Source organism: Macrotis lagotis, chromosome 7 (assembly GCF_037893015.1).
Source record: "Macrotis lagotis isolate mMagLag1 chromosome 7, bilby.v1.9.chrom.fasta, whole genome shotgun sequence".
Taxonomy (NCBI): Eukaryota; Metazoa; Chordata; class Mammalia; order Peramelemorphia; family Peramelidae; genus Macrotis; species Macrotis lagotis.
In genome coordinates, this window is record NC_133664.1 from 112,994,737 (window position 1) to 113,017,243 (window position 22,507).

At 35.2% G+C, this 22,507-nt stretch overlaps 1 protein-coding gene across 1 annotated transcript; it reads right to left on the reverse strand.

Moving 5' to 3' along the window:
• Positions 1-16,268: 16,268 nt before the first annotated feature.
• On the reverse strand, positions 16,269-21,764 carry LOC141492896 (zona pellucida sperm-binding protein 3-like). Its single transcript, XM_074193608.1, has 9 exons — positions 21,253-21,764; positions 20,498-20,616; positions 20,300-20,403; positions 19,822-19,999; positions 19,359-19,479; positions 19,174-19,265; positions 16,931-17,055; positions 16,439-16,558; positions 16,269-16,355 (listed from the first exon to the last, which is right to left on the reverse strand). The coding sequence occupies exons 1-9, from the start codon at positions 21,628-21,630 to the stop codon at positions 16,288-16,290; spliced, it is 1,305 nt and encodes a 434-aa protein (XP_074049709.1). The 5' UTR covers positions 21,631-21,764; the 3' UTR covers positions 16,269-16,287.
• Between the last annotated feature and the right edge of the window lie 743 nt (positions 21,765-22,507).

Below are 22,507 nucleotides of genomic sequence, written 5' to 3' on the forward strand. Positions count from 1 at the left end.
TCATGGGAAACTATAAGGAAGTGATTCTCCTTTAGCACTTCAAAAACCTCTAAGATTTTACTGACAATGGTCCAAAGGGTTAGTATTAAAAATGTTTAATATAGTTTGAAATAATAAATAATTGTCTAATAATGTTATGAATATGTTCTCCTCTGTGACCACAAAAGTGTATACTTATTTGAAGCATTTTAGATTTGTTTGTTAAAACCATCCTGATCATGTGCACAATGAATGCACATGAACACAAATGGAATGCAAACCCATTTGCAATGAAGGGTCAGAATCATGCACATCCCTTCATTTGCACTCCATACACCAGACTAGAATCATTCCTCTCTGATACCCTCTAATTGGCTTCATCAATTATGAAATCATATGATCAAGAGGTATAAACCTTTATGTAGTTGTAGCACAAATACCAGGACTGTTGCTATAATTACTAGTTGTCATAATTACTAGTTTTATACATTGTATAAATCATCTTGAAATTATCATGAACCATTTCCAATATTCTTAAGAAATAAACCTTATTTTACCTCTAATTGCAATATGAGTATTGTTTTCCTATTTCAACTTATCTGTCACTTTTGCTATTCTTCTGTTTGGAGGACTTGCAAAGGATATGGTTGCCAACCCTGACAAGGATGACATTCTTACAAAATGTAGCAGGTATAATAGTGGAGAAGAAAAGACATCTGAAGAGAATCTTTCCTAAGAAAGGTTAGTTTTTATGTAAATATTGTTAAAATGAAGAAGTATATGTAATTGAATTTTAGGATATTTTAATTTCATATTATCATAGTTTCATTTCATTCAGTAGTATATTTTCAGTTATGGCATTTTTTTCATTTAATGAAGTCACTGTTATTAGCCACTAGAAAAAGTAAGATTTTATGGGGCAGCTAGGTGACATGTACATGGAGTCAGGAAAATTCATCTCTCTGAGTTCAAATCTGATCTCAGTGTGCTGTGTGACCCTGGGCAAGTCACTTAATCATGTTTGCCCCAATTTCTTATCTATAAAATGAGTTGGAGAAGAAAATGGCAAACAAATCCAGTATCTCTGCCCAGAAAACCCTAAATAGAGTCTTGAAGAATGAGACATGAGTGAACAAGAACAAAATTATTCATTGTCATTGCTAAGGTGACCAAAATTTTTTGCATTATTTTATTTTTGGCAAGGCAATGGGGTTTAAGTTACTTGCCCAAGATCACAGAGTTAGGTAATTATTAAATGTCTGAGGTCAGATTTGAGCTCAGGTCCTCCTGAATCCAAGTCCAGTGCTCTATCTACTGCACCACCTAGCTTCCCATGTGACCAAAATTTAAAAAAAAGAAAAATTTCCTTCTTTTAGCAAAAGATCTTGAAAAATGATTCTACTATTTTCTACTACATATTTGTGTGTATGAGCATTTTCACTATTCATTTTTAACTGAAGTTACAGAAATAAGTTTGATATGGATTCAGATTTAGCATGGAATTTGGTTTTGAGATAAATACTGCAAACCTGTGTTCTAATAAAAAAGTCTAATATTTAAAGTTAAATTTAGATATGTAAACATGTTATGTTAAGGGCCTACAAGTTGTAATTTATCATTAAAATGTTGTTCCTATTCAACAAAATACTTAAAATAAAGGAAAGCAAATAAAGTTTTGCAGATAATAGTGAGCATAAGGGATCTTACTACATTTCTTCTTTTAATGCTTAGAAAATGTTCCACATAAAATATTCATTATTCCATAATTAGATTTATGAGATTTTAGTGTTTTTATGGTTATAGGCAGAAAAAATCATCACATATTTACAATTATATAACAAATTTCTATGTGGAATTTTGGGGGACAAAGTTATCATTCTAATTATTGTAAGTCCTTAATATATCTAGTACAATGCTAAGAATAGTACATTAAATTACCCTAGAGGTTCAAAGCATTTTTTTTTGTTTTTGCTGTAAGGTGTTCATGAAAAAAATTCAAAATAAGTAAATAATTTTTAGTTGGAAAATAGCACTATATAAAACCTGAGGATATAACTTCTTGCTTCTATTCTGATATTTTCTAAGATTTAACATTAGCCAGTAACTTGAGTTACTTCCTATGCTTCAGTTTCATTTAATCACAAGATAGCATTATCCTGTTCATGTCTCATATGATCATTATAAAGAAAGTACTTTGGATCCCATTATATGCCATATAAGTGTGAGCTATAAATAACAAAATTGTCATTATTAAACCAATGATTTTAAAAGCAGATGGCCATATTTTCTCCATTATAGGGTAAACTCCTTGAGGACAGAGATTTTGTTTCCTTTTTGCATTTTAGTTCCTGAGCTAAGGAGCATAGTAAATGATTTTTTAAAATCCCTTCCTTCTAATTATTTCCATATGTATATATATATATATATATATATATATATATATATATATATATATATATACACACATTGTGGCCCAAGTGGTGCAGTGGATAGAACACCAACCCTGGAGTCAGGAGGACTGCAGTTCAAATATGACCTCAGACATTTGACACTTTGTAGCTGTGTGACCTTGGACAAGTCACTTAACCCTGACTGCCTTGTACCCAAGACCATCTCCAGACATCCTGATTCACATCTGACCACTGAACCCAGATGGCTACAGAGGAGAAAATAAGGCTGGTGATTTAGCAAAACCCCTCCTCACTCAAATTCAATTCATGTACATAGCTTAGCATCACTTCCCTGATGCCATGGTCTCGCTTGAATACAAAGGACAAACATTATCATGCTCTATATGATTGCCAGTCCTCCAAAATCCTATATTTCTAGGTTGTCCAAAAAATGGTCCACAGTGTGATTTTATGCAGACCACATGTGGGTTTTAATTTTCATGATCAAAAAAATAAAATAATATTTGCACGGAATGCATATTAGATTTTTTAATTCCATCTTTAATAAATAATCTCATTTATGTTAATTTTCTTTGGTGTTTTGAAGCAGTATTTCAGATACAACATATCACATGGAATTTTCAATTGATTCCTGTGATGCATTCCATCTGTACAATGCAGACTAGTCAGTGTACACCTACCTATATATTGTTGTGTTGTTGCTTTGTACTATAACTTTTCAACGTGCTTGTTAAACCTAAGGTAAGACTACAAATTAACTATTATGTTAGTGTTCTACATTTTTTTATTCTGGGTGGGACCCTTGAATAATTATTTTAATGAGGTCCTAAGATAGCCTAAGGTTGGACAGACCTGCTATATTCAATTATTATCATTTGAATGTGTTACTGTTTTTCATTATACTTGACCTTAAAAAGCCAAAACTTTACTCTTTGTCTCATTTTATTCCTGATGATAGAAAGCATTTTCAATGCCATAAAGTCTTCCCTATTTGTCCCATTCATGATGAATTACTTCCTCCTCTGACTTCAGATAGCACATTGGACAGTTCCAATACATTTTTGTTTCCTAAATGTGTCCTTAACAATTCTGACAATGTCGTATTTAATTTGATAATTCTTAGGGCTATGTATTTAGTAGGTGTATCATAAGTATTTGTAAATTACAATAATGTATAAAGTACTTTATTGAATGCATTATCTCATTTGATGTTCAAGGTAGTTAATGCAAATATGATTTCCTCCATTTTCCAGATGAGAAAACTGATGATTAGAAAGAGCTAGCATTTTTTTCCTATATGCCTATTGAGATCCTAAATTATCGCCTTTTTTAATCTCTGGGTTTGATTTGTATAGGTGTGAAAAGAGTATGCTGAGATTCTTTTTAATATGATCTTATTATTTTTGATTAACTATTCATATGATTTACCTTTCATTTAAGTTTTTTAAATGCTACACCATACAGAGTATATATGTTAGGTATTAATATTGAAGTGCTCCCTTTAAGCATGATGTAGCCTCTCCAATTATCCCTACTTACTCCCTGTTTTTATGATTGTCTTGTCTAAATGGATGATCTGCTTTTTTAAAGGTGATTTGAAGTATAAAATTTTGTTCCAATTCTTATTTAAGTTTCAAGTATGCTTCCTATATGCAACATATATTTTGCATATAGGAAACATACTACTTTAGAAAAAACATATGATTGTTTTCTAATATAGTTAAAGTATGAAGTATTGAACTTTGGGTAAAATTTCTAAGCACTGAATTGTAGGAATTATTCTTTCATTGTTCAAATCTAAACTTGTATAATATAAAACGAGATGTATTCTTTAGAGATCAGACAAATTAAGATTTAACTTGAGCACCCAGGTCATACTGAGCCCTAAAAATTTTAGGAAACCCAAATATTGGTGTTTTAAAGTCCCATAAATTTCTGGCTTCCTATCCAGCTATTTTAATTAAACAATGTGAAGTTCAATTAATCTATGTGTTGAAATTGTTTTATGTATTAACCAATAAGTTATTTCTTTGCTCCTTTATTTGAATCCTATATGATAAGCAACTTTCAGAGGCTTAGAAAGAACAAGTTACCTATTTAAGCTATCTTCTCTGCTAAATGACTTAAAACTTCTTTCTCAATTATTTCAGTTTGACAATTTTTGTTCTCAGCTATCATCAACCTTTTTTACTTTTCTCCTCTGTTTTTGAGTGAATTCATCCTAGTAATATTCAGAGTTATGATTATTAATCAATATTAATTGCTTCAGCTATATTGACCCTCTTTTATTTCTCCTTGTGCCAAACCTGTTGACAAATTTTTACTCCTTTGTACTTTTCTTTTAACTATTGTATCTCATTCTATCCTTCAGGATGATTATTCCCTCTACTCTTCCCTCTATCTTTGCATACTTGTCACCTCATGCAACCCTATTATGGGAAATAATAAATATTCTCTCTTGTTTTTTCATCATATTCCTCTTTTCCTATCATTTTCTTTCCTCTTAAGATCATCAAAATAGAAAAACAACACTCTCAAGCTCTCTTTGTATCATATATAATTTTCTCTATATCCATTTAACATGCTAGGATTTGGGCTCAACACTTTTTCCTCTGTTAGAATGATAGTAAATAGTAAATAGTTATTCTATAATCACTTCCAATTAGTCAAATAAATTTATATTTCTTTATTTTCTTTGAGTCCTTTATTTGTATTTTAAAGTTTTACTAAATTTTTGACTTCTTGTCACAAATAATAGAAAATCTTTTATTTCATTAAATATTTTTCCTCTTCAGATTTATCTTAGGGAATAGATTATTGCTCATTGTAGCCGTTTCTTTTTGCCTTTTGAAATATCATATTCCAAGTTATCTTCTCCTTTACAGGAGCAACTGGCAGGTTTTCTGTAATCCTGACTATGGCTTCTTTGTCCTTGATCTTTTTGAATACTTGTAGTATTTTTCTTTGATGTGGAAACTGGATTTTTGTGACAATTTACTTGGGAGTTTTAATTTGGGGGGTTCATTTGGGAGGTAACAAATGTGGGGTTTTTTCCTATTTTTACTTTTTCCTCTGATTTTAATAAATCTGGGTAGATTTTGTGATTTATTAAAATATAGTATATAAGATATTTTGTCAGAATTTTCAAATTCTCTAAAGTTTCTTATATTTTTTCTCCTCCTGTTTTTAGGTTTTATTGTTTTGCATAATATACATTAAACATTTTTGCTTTTTAAATTTTTAAAAATATTTTCTTGTCTTATTCCATTCTGTTTATCTTGTTCTAATTTTTAAGAAGGCCACCATATGTTCTAAGCTCTTGGTTTTCCTCATCATGCCTTCCTCTTTATCATTTAATTTAATACTATATCTTTTTATCTCATTTCATTTCTTCCAGGTAATCATGTAATGCTTGTGGATGGAATATTATGTTCTCTAAGGCTCTCTTCAGACTTGTGGAATTAATCTTTTCTTTGGGCTTCTAATCTTGGGTTTCTCAGTCCATAAAATCTTTATATTGTTTTGGTGTTTTCTTTCATTTACTCATATCTTCCATCTTTGTTTCTGCATTAGGATAGAATGCTTAGGAAGGACTTTACTATCTATTATACCATTGAAACACATGTACAATTCCTGCTTGGTTTTGTGTGCTGTGGATCAGACTTACCTCCACTTTTTGCAGGAATTCCTGGGTGCAGATTCCACCTCTTGGTGGTCAATTTAGATTCTGGCCTTGATTACTTCTCTGATCATCATTGTACAGTTCTGAATAACAAGTTGTTTCTATTTCTTTCTTTGAGCCTGAGAGAACCCAAGCAGATGTCGTTGTTTATTCTGGTAGCAGAAATTCTGCAAAATGCCATGTGCTTTGTTTCCCATAGTATTATGGTTCTTTGTTCAAGAGTAGGGTTAGGCAAAAGCTACTTAGGTCATGGTTCATGCATTGGCTGCCTCCGGACAAGTCTACTGTCATTTCCTGCTATGGTTTGGGTTTAGATTACTTGGGCACTGATCTCACCCAATTTCTTTCTATGACTGAGACTCAGGCTGATTTGGTTCTATTAAATACACACATCTAGATGTGGTTTCTTGCTATAGATTGAGCATAGGTTGCTTTGTATTGGTCAGGTTACATTATATTCTATGGCTAAGGTTTGAGATGCCTGGACCTACTTCTAAGTACTAATCTTGCCCTGACTTTTGTATTATGGCTGGGCTATTTCTATATTTTGCCATCAACCTATCTTGACTTGTCTTTATTCTGAGTGTCTACACGATAATCAACTCATTGAGGATACAAAAAGGAGGCGAAAGACAGTTCTAGTCCTCAAGTAGCTTATAATCATTAAGGGAGACAACATGAAAATAAATGTATCCAAAGCAAGTTGGAGAGAAGGCATAGGAATTAAGAGGATTTGGGGAAGGTTTTCCTACTCAGGATAGAATTTTATTTGGAAATGAGAAATTAGAGCAGTCTTTTGTAGAATCTTATTGGTTGGAGAAGCTTATAGCTATTTTCCTTTATCTATATTATTGTTTTCTCTAGAACATCTTTTTTTTAGGTTTTTTGCATGGCAAATGGGGTTAAGTGGCTTGCCCAAGGCCACACAGCTAGATAATTATTAAAAGTGTCTGAGGCCGGATTTGAACCCAGGTACTCCTGACTCCAGGGCCAGTGCTTTATCCACTGTGCCACCTAGCCGCCCCTCTCTAGAACATCTGTAAAATTTTATTGGTCTGTTTATAGGGAATCTCAACTCCTCTTGGTCTTGATATTCTATTATCTTTTGAGTTCCTATCAATATAAAAATGGTCTTGTTTTGAAAGAAACTTTACTTGGCATGAGAGACAACATATAAGAGTTAATGCAGGGGCGGCTAGGTGGAGCAGTGGATAGAACACCGGCCCTGGAGTCAGGAGTACCTGGGTTCAAATCCGGCCTCAGACACTTTTAATAATTATCTAGCTGTGTGGCCTTGGGCAAGCCACTTAACCCCATTGCCTTGCCAAAAAAAAAACCTTTAAAAAAAGAATTAATGGAAAATTGTAGAGTAAGAAATGTCAAGGTTCAGATCTCACCTCTGCTATGTACTCTTAATAGATAAGTTGCCTTCAAGGTCCCTAGGCAGCTCTCTAAGTAAGTTGCAGAAGTGCCAATCTTCATTGATAAGTGAGGATTCCTCATCCATAAATGCCCTATACTAATTAAAACACAGATATAGCCCCTATCTATCATTAGAATGTCAATCTGTGCCCCTCTAATCTATTCCAATTGTGCTTAGAAATGCAGTCCTATTAATACTGTCCCTAGTCTCAATCTGAGCAGACTGGTAATATACCATAAGTAGTAGTTTCAGAGCCTATTTTCTCAACAGTTGATTTCGAATACATGGTCCAGAAATAGCATTTAAAAGAGCATTTCAAATCCTAGACTTCAAAAACAGATGTAAAATCTGTAGGTGGTAGTAGCATTGTATACCTATCCAAGTGCTGAGTGAGCAAAAGTTTGCTAAATGAAAATGTCTTTCGAAATCACATATGGGTCTATTAAGTATCAGGCAAATAAAACCCTTGGGCTTCAGTACTGACTAAAGTCAGCCATTCAACTTCATGATGCAAACGTACATTGGATTTGTACAATGAGTCACTATAATCTGATTGTTTTGTACAAGGAAATGACAGACAAGTCAAAATCCCAAACAACTCATGTTGGAAGATTTTTTTAAAATAGTTCTTTAGCTATAAATTGATTTGAAAAGTAAACACAGAATGATCAACTATGATGGATGCAGCTCCTCTCAGCATCTCAGAGATCAAGGACAATCCTGAGAGACCTGCTTTGGACAATACTATCCACATCCAGAGGGGGAAAAAAATCACACAGAATGTGAATGTATAGCATGTTCACTTTTTAATAAACTTCTCTTATATTTTTCCTTCCTATATCATGGTTTTCTTTTTTTTCCCTTTAGTTCTAATTCCTCATACACAAAAGGATTAATATGTAAATATGTTAAACACAAATAAACATATACAACTTTTACCACATTATTTGCTGCCGTGGGGAGGGCAGAGGGAAGGGAAGATGGTAAATGTTTAACTCATAAATTTGCAAATGGATGAATGCTGAAAAACTACCATAGCATGTAACTGGAAAAATAAAATAAAATTTCAATAAAAAACAAGTAATCACAGGCATAGACAATTTACCTAGATAAAAGTATTTTTCTCTTATAGTTAGGAGCCAAAATCAAAAAGGAAAAAAATACATACACATTATTTCACCACTAGCACCCCTCCACAATGCAAAAATGATTGTCCTCCTTATTTCAGTTTTATATTTCTTTTTTCATTATTAATAGCGATAATAATCAATCAGTAGGTATTTATTAGGTACTTACTATGAGCCTAACAATGATAAATGTTGGATAATATTAACAATAATGCTCATTTGTATTATGTGCAGACAAGCATGCCACCTGAGCAACAAATTATGAAAAATGAGCATATGCTAAGTGCCTGAGGAATCATTTGCCAACATTAAAGCACTATATAAATGGTGTTGCTATTGTTGTTGTCATCATTATTGTTATTATCACAGTGGAGTAGAAGAGTAATGAACTTTTCATCAGACAACTTTAGCCTTTCTGGAACTATTGCATCATATGTAAAAAATAATGGGCGTGAACTAGATTTAAAGATAAGATACATCAATCTGTCCTCTATTTATCTGTATTATTAATAACACTAATAAACACTTAGCAAGGATTTATTAAGTGCTTACCATGGGCTAGACATTTTGCTAAATGCTAGTCTATCTTTTGAGGTTTCTTCTTTCTCTCTATGAACCTAGTACAGAATTGAGTAGATAGTATCCAAAGTCTATTCTAGCTCTAGAATGATTTTTTTTCCTTCCTTCATATGTGTATCTGGGCATTGTCCTTCTTTCCTTCTCAAGTCGTTCAGGATGGTGCAAAGACAAAGAAAAGGTCAACCCAGAAAGAAGGCTATATATAACCTGTTAGGCACAAGATTAAAATGTTACAATTACAAGGAACCTTACAGGTCATCTAGTTCAACCTCTCACATTACAGATGAATAAAATGAAACACAAAGAATTTAGAGACTCACAAGTTCATAGATTTTAATTAAAAGGGATCTTAGATATTCTTTAGTCCATACTCATTATTTTTTTATTTTTTCAATTACAAAGATAATTTTCAACATTCATCTTTTTGCATACTTTTTGAGTTCCATATTTTTCTACTATTCTCCTTTTCCTACCCTCCCCACCATGGCAGCAAGCAATCCAATATAGACTTTACATATACCATCCTAATTAACATATTTCCAAATTAGTCGTATGAAAGATGAATTAGAGCTAAGGGGGAAAAATCATGAGAGAGAAAGAAGACATAGAAGAAATTTTTAAATGTAAACTTAGTATATTTTGCTCAGCATTAACAATCCATAGTTTGTCATCCCCCCCCCATAGATGTGGATGGCATTTTCCATATGAAGTTTCTCTTTGATCACTGAATTGCTTGAAGGAGCTGCATCCTTCAGAGATGGTCATCACACCATGCTGCTGTTAATATGCTAACTTCATTCAACATCAGTTCATGCAAATCCTTCTGAAGTCTGGCCACTCATGCTCTCTTAAAGAACAATAATACCCCATAATATTCATAAACCATAACTTGTTCAACCATTTTCAAATCGATATGCATCCCCTTGATTTCCAATTCTTACCATTACAAAAAGAGCTGCTAAAACTATTATAGTACCTGAGGGTCTTATTCCTTTTTTATGATCCCTTTAGGAATAGTCATTATTTTATTAATTAGGAAACTAAGTAAAATGACTTGTCCATAGTCTCACAGTTAGTAAATGTCTGATTTTATATTTTATCTCGGGGTTTAGTGCTCAATGAACTGCTTCAGAGAGAAAGGCAAACTTACCAGTAGTCACTCCTATAGGATCTGAAACTATATCTAAATTCCATATCTAATCTCTTTTCTCAAATATGCTATCTCCTCTAGTCATCACTTTTAAAAAAAATCTAATTCTTGACAATATGAAATACCCTAGAACTTGAAATGTCTATGAATGTATGACTTAATTCAGTTCATAACAGTATATTTTGGGTGGGTTAATATTGGCAGTGATGATTACCAGTCACTGAAATGTCATTGTCCTATTCCTTTGCTAATGACAGAGGTGACGCTGCAATCATTAACACTACCTTATCCAGCAACAAGATATTTCTAATAGCTAAGTTAGAGTTGTGACTGTACTATCCTGTAGGCTCTGGAGGAAAACCTGCCCCCAACACTGTGAGCCAGTTCATTGGCATTGTCCTACATAGTAATGACAAGAATGGTATGTAACAGACTATAGCTCTAATTCTAGGGAAAGGAAATATTTTATATAAGAAGAATAATTCTATCCCAGACTAATTAAAGACATTAGCTTATATAAAGAACCTGCAAATTAGATGATATAGTTAAGATAAATTAGCTGACCCCACTGGAATCTCCTCAAATTTTAGAACCACTTCCATTGTTTCTAGGCTTATTTGAATCCAGTCTTCTCTAAGAGAGATGGATCAAAAAGATGCATAGAATGCAATGATCATGGCAGGAAACAATAAAAGGTCATCACTGAAAGTGAGATCTGGGGGCAAAGCATTTACTAAATGCCTACTCTGTAGCAACAACTTTAAATGTAATCTCAGCAGTATTCAAATGATGGCATAAAATCTGAAAAATAGAAGATCTTTAATGGTTTCTTCTCCATCTTGGACATCCTGGTGGGGGAGCAGAGAGAGGGAGGGAGGAAGGGGGAGAGAGAGAGAGGGAGGGAGGGAGGGAGGGAGGGAGGGAGGGAGGGAGGGAGAGAGAGAGAGAGAGAGAGAGAGAGAGAGAGAGAGAGAGAGAGAGAGAGAGAGAGAGAATGAGAGAGAGAGAATGAGAGAGAGAGAGAGATGAGAGAGAGAATGAGAGAGAGAATGAGAAAGAAAGAGAGAGAGAACGAGAGAGAGAGAGAGAGAGAGAGAGAGAGAGAGAGAGAGAGAGAGAGAGAAACAGAGATTGATGATGCTGAATTACCAATAGTTGATGAATTGTTTTTTCCTCTAAAGTAATCAGGAGGGGCGGGTAGGTGGCGCAGTGGATAAAGCACCAGCCCTGGTGTCAGGAGTACCTGGGTTCAAATCTGGTCTCAGACACTTAATAATTACCTAGCTGTGTGCCCTTGGGCAAGCCACTTAACCCCATTTGCCTTGCAAAAACCTAAAAAAAAAATTAAAGTAATCAGGAAACACAACTATTGTTGAACCCCCCCCCCCCCCCGAAGTTAGCCAAATGGGAAATTAGGTGAGAAAACCTACTGTACCTCCATCAAAATCTCGCCAGCCTGTTCAGGTCTCACCATCTCATGACATGTTTTCAGGTTTCCAGAACCTAGCATCACTTCCATGTCCCAAGTAGACATCAGGGTAGGTAGTTGAAGCTATTATTCTTGCCATGTATGACATATTTTCATCATGACTTTTTTACTATTTGCTGACACTTCAGCTCTCCTATCAAGTTGCTAGGAGAAGGAGTATTTTTGAATAGATGAGGCCTCCTGATTAATCTAGACTCATTCTGCATATCCGTTTACCTGTCTGGGCTACTATAGGATCAACCTTGCCCTGGGGAATGACTCACCCCTGCCACATACATGCATATAACCCACCCACTGTTAACTTCATATACCAGCTCAAGTCATTTAGGATGCCAAGTTAAAAATACCAGTCTGTTGTTCAAAATGACCAAGTGAAAGAGAAGTGAGAACCAGTCACTAATTGGTTGAACAGAAACATTTTACTGACACAGAAGTGATTCCAAGATTCAGAGCCATCCTTTCCCAGCCACTTCTCAAAAGGAAGTCCAGTCAAATTGATTCTCTTCTTCCCTACCTCCCAGTTGAGTCAAATGGGAGGGAGAAAAATACAGATTTCCCTGACCTGCTCTCAGTAAAAGCAGTCTCAGAGAGACCTCTGCTCAGGACATCTTGAGTCCTCCTAGGTGGCTCTGCAATTCCACTGTTCTCTATTGTACTGGGAAATATTGTCATAATATTATGGTAATTGCCACAGCACTCGGTGATTTTTTAAAAAATCAATTAGGTGATTGCTAAAGGCTGAGCCAGGTGAAACTAATTAACACTTAAGAAAAGCCACAGTCGGCTCCCTCAGCTCTCTGTGGGTAGGGACTGGCAGTAATTCCATCTGCTTCTGTTCAATAAGCATGGCTTGCAACCCAGTGGGTAAAAGGGCAGAGCTCCAAAATGTATCCAGAAAAGGAGAACAACCAGCCAGCCTCCTTGGCAATGACCACCTTATTTCTGTCAATGACCCTCACATCTGTTCCCCCAATCACTCATTATCACCTCACCATTATCTTTGACTCCTCCCTCTTGCCCCTTCTCCAATAAATTACCAAGTGTTGTCATTTCAATCTCAACAAACTCACTTGCCAATTATGGCGACATGCCAAGCATACATACAAGAAATCCTGAGTAGCCTACTTTGGGTGAAGTTTAAAAAGTATGTAACAGAGGAGGAGGACAGCTCAAAATTTAAAAGGTAGGGTAGAGTCCAAGGAGAGAAGGCTTGAAAGTTAAACCAATGACTTTCCTTTCTATTACTTATACCCATAGACTCAGATTATTGGAACTAGAAGGTACTTTAAACATGATCTCATCAAAACAATTCATTTTACAGAAAGGGAATCTGAGGCCTGCAGAGATCAAATGTCCTGTTCAATGTCATCTAACTAAGAAATAGTATAACTTTGTGTCAAATTCAAGTCTTTTGATTTTGAGTTCAATGCACTCCACTCTGCATCAGGTCTTTATTTTCTTTACGTGAACTATTTCAATAGTCTCTAACTAATCTCCCTAACTCTATTTTCTCCCTGTTGAGATGCTTTATATTACTACCAATCTCTTTCTGCAGCATAGCTCTGAGGAGTGATCACTTTTGATGAACTCATCACAATTTTAGCCATCATAGCATTCAGAGAGCTCCAAGACATGGCTCAGTTTTTATGCAGAAAAATGACTGGGACAGAGGAGAGTTAAGGAAAAAGAATTAAAGTCATTACCTAACCATCTTTCTAATCATTGGGAGAACATATCTCTACCTTCACAAATCTGCACTGGTGACTGGCATGTTCAGATTACTGGCAGATGTATTGAAACTCAGAATTTTGACTCAGGGAAGAAACAAGTGGAAAAGGAACCAGAGCTGTTGAATAAGAGACAGGTGGATTGGAAGAAATCAAGGCTAAAAGAAGGCAAAGAAACATTCAGTCTGGAGACTGTGACATGCAAATTAAGACCTTTAATTTCTAAAACTTTCACCCAAGGGCTGCTGTCTAGAGTGGCAACTGCCTCACCTGTCCTATTATTTTTACATAACTATACTTCATTTCCTTTCATACTTCCCAGCTACCTCACAACCCCTCTAGCTGTAGAATCCTGATCAAATCTAGAGTGGGGATTTACTCCCCATGGTCTCACTTACCTTACCCTGTGGGTATTCAGACCATGATATTTTTCCCTGATCATGTCTCCTTTGTGTTTAGGCCACCCCTACTAAAACTTTAGCTCTTTGTAAGCTCACAAGTCAGCTTTTGTATTTATATCCACATAGCATAGTTCTTGACATATTAAATGCTTAATATTTTTTCTAATTATTTAAGGATTCACAGAGGGAAGAGAGGAGGGAAGAAAAGGATCTGTTGCAGAAAGAACCACCAGGAGTAATTTAGACCCCACAATCTACAGGAATTTGTGGATAAAGCTAGAAGTTGTGATCAAATTTAGATCCCTAGTAGATGTGGATATATGTGTGAAAGATTTAAGTTGGAATTCAAATTAAGCAACATATGCATTATTTTAGATTCAGATACTAATGACATGACATCAGTTCATTTGGAGGAATATAAGAGTTCTTCATTTTATCATATACTCCCATTTCCCTCAAATAGAGGGAAATGCCTGAGGTCAAGTAATCTTACCAAGTTTTACATGAAATGGCAAAGAAGGTTGTAAAGGAAAGAGTTCTGATATTGTAATTCCTACAAGATTAGCAATGAGAATGTAAATCACCTTGTCATGGAATATATTACATGGCATTTCTCAATAGTAATAGTAGTCTTGGGTTTGACCCAAAAGAATAATTCCCATTTAAGTAGTATTTAAGGCACTGTAGGGCAGCTAGGTGGCACAGTGGCTATAACACTGGTTTTGGAATCAGGAGGAGGGAAGTTCAAATCTAGTCTCAGATGCTTGATTCTTACAAGCTATGTGCCCGTGGTCAAGTCAACTCATCCCCCCAAGGCCGTCTCCAGTCCTGATTCATATCTGGTCACTGGATCCAAAGGGCTCTGGAGGAGAAAGTGAGGTTGGTGACTTAGCACAGCTTGTCCACACTCAAATCTAATTCATGTTCTTGCCATGGCATCACTGTCCTGATGTGATAGTCTTCTTTGATAACAAAGAGCAATTAACAATAGCGCTTAAGAGTTTACACACAGTTCCTTTATGTCTTTTAAATACCATACAGCTGACAGATGGATGCTAATTTCCCCATTTTACAGGTGAGAACTGAGGATCAAAGAAGTTACATGATTTTCTAAAGATTTAGACACTTGTTCTGCTTGTCTCCAGTTACTAAACTATATCTATATTGAAATTTCTTATTTTCTAATTCCTTCTTTGAAAGGTTCAAATTCTTATGTTAGAATTATTCTTTATTTTTCCTTTCCTTGTTTTCCCCATCTATTTCTCTCTCCCACTTTCTCTCATTCACAACGATCCAAAGACTAAGTACAGCCTTAGTCAATTAAAAAAAGATATTAATGTTCTGTTCCACTTTGAATTATCATTGAAATTTTGCCTTCATTAGATAAGAGAATATTAACAATGTTAGTAATAAATCAAAGTTTGTCAGCCAAATAACACTGGATGCAATAATAGCTATAACCCATGACCCAACGAAAGATTCTTTGTGCCTAGCTTTTTCTTTTCTAGCTTAGGGAGTATTAGACTGGCCTTTCCTCCCTGCAATGGGGTATTTTAGTATTCTATCATTCTAATTAGAACCCCCTCCTCAAAAAAAAAATCAAGGCAACAGAAAATTACTTTGGTAATTATCTGAGAATTTATGAAGATTGAGCAAGTGATTATGCATCAAATATGGTCAAGCTAAATCTGAAGCTTGGGTGTCATTTATCTGCAAAGAGAAGTACAGTACTAGATAGAGAACAAAGAGTTTAGACTGCCTAGAGATTTGGTGTTAGTTAAGACCAGGAATGGCTAGAACAATATTAAGATAAGTGTTTATATATGTAATAGTGTTCTAAGAATATTTATGAACATGCCATATCTCAGATAAGTACATCAAGGAGATGCTACAGGACAGACTCTACATCTGTCAGCTTTAAGTACTTTAGGAGAAATATTTTGTTGCTTAGGCATATCCCCCCCCAAAAAAATAAATCAATATTTTTCCCTGAGAGTAATGATACTATGGAGGCAGGAAGACTTGATTTCTAACACCTTTCCTCAGAAACTTATTGGTTTGATTATCTGAGTGTTAGATCTTTCAGCCTTAAATTTCTCATGTGTGAAACTGGAATGATAATAGAATCTACCTTCCAAGGATTTGTAGAGGTCAAATAATGTATGTAAAGCACTTTTCAAATCTTAAAACCCTACATAAATGTTAGCTATTATCAATAAAAGGAGACAACACAATGAATAGAACTCAAGGAATCCTTTAGTTTATTTTAACAATAGATTTTGTTATCAAAAAGAGACTTCATATCTTCCCACATAAGTATCATGAGAGAAAGAAAACTGCTACACATCCAGCAGCCAGTAGTACTGTTTGAGGTGCTTTCTCCAGACCTGGGAAGGGATAGTATGTTAGACACAAGTCTCACAATCATTTACTATTTAGGTCAAATAGATAGAAGGTAGGTAATCCATACCTTGGGAGTTGGTTCTAGCACTTTTATCCTGGCTAGCAATGTTACTGGGATGGATCATCACATCAGAAATAACCAGAGGTCCAACTACCACATCAGCCTCATTTTCTTGTCTAGAAAGATCTGTGTAGTTAGAAAGGGGAGAAAGTTTCTAATGAAATCTAGCTAGAAGGGGCAGCTAGGTGGTGCAGTGAATAGAGCACTGGCCTTGGAGTCAGGAGTACATGGGTTCAAATCTGGTCTCAGACACTTAATAATTACCTAGCCACGTGGCCTTGGGCAAGCCACTTAACCCCATTGCCTTGAAAAATCTTTAAAAAAAAAAAAGAAAGAAAGAAATCTAGCTAGAAGTCCTTTTAAACAACTTTTACCTGAGGTTATCAGTAGATGGGGAGTACCTTATTAACCCATGTTATTAGCATAGGACCTCATATTTACTGAAGTATGATCTTTGCTTTGGGGGCTTTTTCTCATTGGATATGTTAGGACACTTACCTTTCCAATGCAATTTATTCCTTTTCCAGTAACTTCTGGTCAGTCTGTTTTGAAGATGACCTTTTCTGCAACTACTAGTTTCACAACAGCTACAGATAATATCTGTACCTTCTACAGGAGACCATCTGGGAAATTATGAAAGAGAAGACAACATTTGAGTGCTCGAGACTTAAGGCATTTTACAATATTAAGTTTTATAGTATACTACTACTTGCTAAGAAAACTGACAATTTTTTTAAAATTTGAACCTTCTTTTACCCAAAAGTAAACAGAAGGGCTAAACAAGGTAGCATGGAATAAATGCAAAGGGCAGGTATAACAAATTATCTGTGCTCTATCATCCAATAAAGTGTTAAAACTGCCCCACTAGCAATTGTTTGCAAATTTGATCTTATAGAACCTTTTCTACAATTATATTTAGATGAAATTATTTTAGTCTATTTCCTCAAAAATAGCTCATGTAACTTTTGTAAAAGAACTCTTATAAATTCATAAGAATTATGAATAACTCTGCTCAAGAAACCCCTAAAAACATAAGTTATATAAAAAGGTAAAGGTACAAGTGAAAAATGAGAATATAAGTCTTTTATTCCCCAAATTGAGAAGTCAGACCTATTGTTTTCTCCCTCAGTTCTCCCAAAAGAAGCAATAGCAGCAAGAAACAGGGAAGACCAACAAAGTCAGATTTTTTTATTTTTTTAAGCCAAGGCACATGCACACACATGTCTGGGCTTTTTCTTCCCTTTATCAGTGCATTGAGAATACGGCACAAGAGAAGTTTTGTAGTACTTAAGTAGGACAACAGTAATAGGTGACGTGGATGAATGTTGACTCAAAGTAGGAAAACTCTTCCTAAATTCAAATCCAACCTTACTAACTGTATGACCTTGGACAAGTCATTTAACCCCATTTGCTTCAGTTTGCTTCAGTTTCCTTATTTGTAAAATGAGCTAGAAAAGAAAATGGCAAACCGCTCCACTATCTTTACCAAGAAAACCCCAAATAGGGTCACAAAGAATCAGGCACAAGTAAATAACAAGAGCATATAAATGGATTTTACTTATCTGTACATGGTTTAGGTCAATCTTGAAGATACCTGTTGCATAAATTTTTCCCCATATTCATATAGTTTATAAGAGAACACAATTTAAACTGTCAATATGTCATTCTATGAGTTTGTGTGTTGCTATGTACTAGGCACTGTGATATATACTTCAAATATTGTCTCACTTAGTTCTCATAAAAGCCATGAGCAATAGGTATTATCTTCTATTATGCCACAGAGTTGGTTAGGTAGCTAAGTGGTTGAAGCACAGGTTCTATAGTCAGGAAGACCAGAGTTCAGATTCAGCTGTATATACTTCATAAATAAGCAGCATGAGTACATCTAATAGCTATATACATATAATAGCTGTATATCTCTCAGCAAGTCATTTGACCTCTATTTGCTTCAGTTTTCCCAACTGTAAAATGAAGATATTAATAGCATCTACCTTGCAGAATTATGATGAGAATCAAATTAGATACTATATGAAAAGTAATTATTGTAGTGCCTAAAACATAAGAACAAAGTATTTATTCTTTTCTTCTCACTTTACAGATGACAAAACTCAAGGAGATAGGTTAAATGATCTTCCCAGGGTCACAAGAATATATGTATTTCTGCATGTACATACATGTCATTTTCATACATGTACATAATTTTATATAGTATGTACACATGTGTTTAGATTATATTCATTTTAGAGCTCTATTCAAGTCAATTAATTCTCTTGCAGCTGAAAACAATTTTTCTAATAAGTTGTGAGTAGGGAATATTAGGAAAAGTAGCAAAGTGTCAGAATCACTGAAAGCTATACGGAGCCATCTAAAAAGAGATTCATCTTGGAGGATAAGTCAGGGCTAGATTAATCAATAAATGTTAAGTTGGTATTCAATAAGCCTAACTATCAATTATAAAAATAGCATTATTAAAATAATTCAAAGGTTCATATGAAAGTATAAAAAAATCATGAGTCATGTTCTCCTGAACTATTGATCTCTTTACCAGTTCCACAAACACCATTTGCCTAATTCAGGTACTTAAGTAGTTTTGAAAGGGCTCATATGCAATGAAGAACTATCACTGCAACTACTATTGAACTACATGCAATTCATGTCTACCACTACTACCAAAAAGTAGTGGGGGGGGCAGTTATCAGTTAGTAGTAGATAGATATAGTTGCTGTTTAAACTTTACTCACATTTGACTTGATTGGTTGAAGGAACAAGCTTTGTTTGAAGGATCTGGCTGTTCAGTAGCTTCAGTGACCTTCAGGTGGCATGTAATATAGATCTTGAATATAATTTAGAATTAAAGATTTATCATTTTCATTATGAATACTTTGAGTATCTACATGTAGAGATGGGGAGGCAGGATCAAGCTTACCTGTTCTCTGGCTTCCCTTGAAAACTTAAAAGTATCAACTATAAACTGAAGGGTCTCTGGCTTGGACCTTGGGGAGATGAAGGTTGACCCAACATTTTCTGACCGACCATCAACTAGACACCTATGGATTGAGATTTGTTAGTAAGCATTTTCCACCAGTATCCTTCTACAATATCTGGAGGTGATGTCATTTTGGAAGATTTATAAAAACAAAATTTTATATTCTTAAGCTGAAAAAACTGACCACAAGCCTAGCAATGAAATTTAGCTGGGAATCAGCCTAATTAAATATGGAGAGTCTAGTTACTGATGATTGGCTTCCAGGTGATTTGGATTAACCAGAATAGATATTTAGGGCAAGATAAAGAGGGAGAGGCTAGGTATCTGGAAGAAATATCTATATCTATTACTCTTTTGGAAATAAGAAGACATTGGTATTGAGAAGTCTGCTGTGGGAACTTACCCATGGAAATCAATAAGAGCATAACGAGGAGTTGAATCTTGATTTGATTTTAATGTAGCCACACAGCTGTCAATGTAGAGTCTCAAAGGCACATGACTTCCAGTATTCACATCAGCTTGGATGGAAATAACATCCCCAAGCTGATAGCTAGAAGAGGCCCTCTTAGTACTCCAGTCATCTGCAAAGTCAAGATTTCAGTACTATTATCCCAAGGGTTCTTGACTTGCATTCAATGATCTTATTCATTAAAATATTTTGATAACTAGATTTCAGTATAATTGGTCTCTTATGTAATCTTATGCATTCATTTTTATGCATTTAAAAACATTATTTTGAGGGGTCCATAGACTTCTCCAGTTACCATAGGAAATCATACATGAGAGCAGGGTCAAGCATATACATACAAGGTTAAGAACACCTGTGTCATAGACATGAGGAGAAAAACATTAGCAATTTCTCTACTATTATTGCCACTCACCACTCATCAGCTGCAAGGTGAACTTCAGTCCTTTTTGGGAGGACAATGTAGATCTGAATGGAGTCCAGGTCGGTTGAAGAGCTTTACTGCTTACATTACTCTTCCTAGGGACAATGATGGGCCAGGAAAAAGCTGCTATGAATGAAGTGACACAAGCTAAAGAACAAATCATTTGAGCCATACAAAAAGATCTCTCACCTTGGATAAGAGCACTCAATTAAAATCACAGCTGGACTGTTTCGTAGGATAACAGAGTTGCCAGCAGGTGTTGGGTTATAATATAGATTTATGCTATAAACCAGCAAATCTGTGGTCACCTAAAAATGATCAAAATTAGAGAATGATATTCTAAAACAATTGCCTGGAAATATTTTTTACTTTATACCATCTTTAAGGTAGAATCAATTTTAGAACCAAAGGAGCCTTAACAAGAGCATCTAATCCAAATCCTTTACAGATGAAAGATTGTTTTGTTCAAGGACACAACTAACCAACATGACAGTTGGTATTAGAAATGTCTTACTAAAATTTAGATGCTTTCAAATGAGATATTTGTAAGGTATTTAGCACAGTACCTGTAATTCAGTAGGCATTCTATAAAATATTGGTGCCCTTCTCTCCATTTTTCACCCTAAACTGTACATATTAATGCTCAGAAATATTCCTTCATATTTCCCTTTGTTATTTGAGGCAGAAATCAAATTCCAAGTTAAGGCTAGCAGATTTCATACATTTTCACAAAAATCCAAAGTCTTAAGATAAATTTAAGAACAGAAAAATCACACAGTGCATAAGTCTTCCCCACCCCACATCACTCTGGAGAGACAGAGCCATGAGACATATTAGAGGTTACCATTTAGGCTTCATGTTGTACCCATTAATTCAAGATCTGTTGTGGGGGGGAGTGAGTAATCATATTACAGTGCTTCATAAGAAATATTAAATAACTGTACCTGAAGCATACTGCCACACTCGTGAAGTCCCGCCTCAAAGACTACAGTTTCATTTGACTCATGAAAGGTAGTATATTGGCAAGCACCTGGACCAAGACTTAAGTCTGAAGGATTGATCAATTTTCCCTTTCCAAATAGATCTCTCTGAATGTTTGCCACCAATTTCATTTCCAGGCATTGCACCCTAACAGGCAACAACTGATTGTGAAATCTGTGACCCCATGAAGAATGGTTAAGAGAAGATTCATAATCTGGCCTTTCCATATCATGGTCTCTGAGAGAGTAGCTAGAACTAGCAGAGCCACAAAGATCAACAGTTACCAACTCACTCAATACCAAAAGCAAGAAGAGACACCCTCCTTGACTTCCTTTCGCCATCCTGCCTACTCCTTACAATCATTCTTAATTGCCTGTAGTTTGGGATATTTATAGATACAAAAACAATTAACAGCTTTCAATCTCTGAAATCAGGCTGGGAGTAAGAGAGGTGGCAAGAATTTGCTACACCTGTCAGGTCTCTCAGACATCTTCAATTAGGAGGATGTTGAGGCTTGAAAATGTTTTAGTTTGGATAATAAGGGGAACATTGTATTCCTTTTGAAATACTGAATTATTCTGTTGTTGACATGGGTTTAAGGTGAATTTTTGAATGATTAACTCATTTCCTTATGTTGATGAATAGTTTGATTAAATGTTTCAGTCAGGAGTTTAGTTGGTTACTCTTGTTCTAATTAACTTTCCCAGGAAGTTGGACTCTTTCAACCTGACTGTGAAGTCAAAAGGTTGAGAGAGACCAATCAAGAATGGTGTAGAGCCTCTTAGACTGGCCAATATAACCAGAAAGGTTAATGATCATTGTTGGAAGAGTTGTGGGAAATCTGGGACATTATTACATTGTTGATGGATCTGTGAACTCATCCAACCTTTCTGGAGAGAAATTTTGGAACTACTCCCAAAGGGCAACAAAAATGTGCATACCCTATGATCCAGAAATACCACTACTGGGTATGGTATCCTGAAGAGATGATGAAAAGGGGTACAAACATCACTTGTACAAAAATATTCATAGCAGCCCTGTTTGTGGTGGCAAGTAAATGTCCTTCAATTGCGGAATGGCTTAGCAAATTGTGGTGTATGTATGTCATAGAACACTGTTGTTCTATTAGAAACCAGGAGGGATGGGAATTCAAGGAAGCCTGGAGGGATCTGCATGAACTGATGCTGAGTGAGATGAGCAGAACAAGAAAAACATTGT

What these genes read in the sequence shown, in the direction of transcription:
- LOC141492896 (XM_074193608.1), bottom strand. Translation starts at nt 21,630, where the DNA reads ATGGCGAAAGGAAGTCAAGGAGGGTGTCTCTTCTTGCTTTTGGTATTG. An exon ending in CACCTTGCAGCTGATGAGTG is followed by an intron (nt 20,000 to 20,299) that starts GTGAGTGGCAAT and finishes TTGACTTTGCAG; the next exon opens with ATGACTGGAGTACTAAGAGG. An exon ending in TTCAACCAATCAAGTCAAAT is followed by an intron (nt 17,056 to 19,173) that starts GTGAGTAAAGTT and finishes ATAATTTCCCAG; the next exon opens with ATGGTCTCCTGTAGAAGGTA.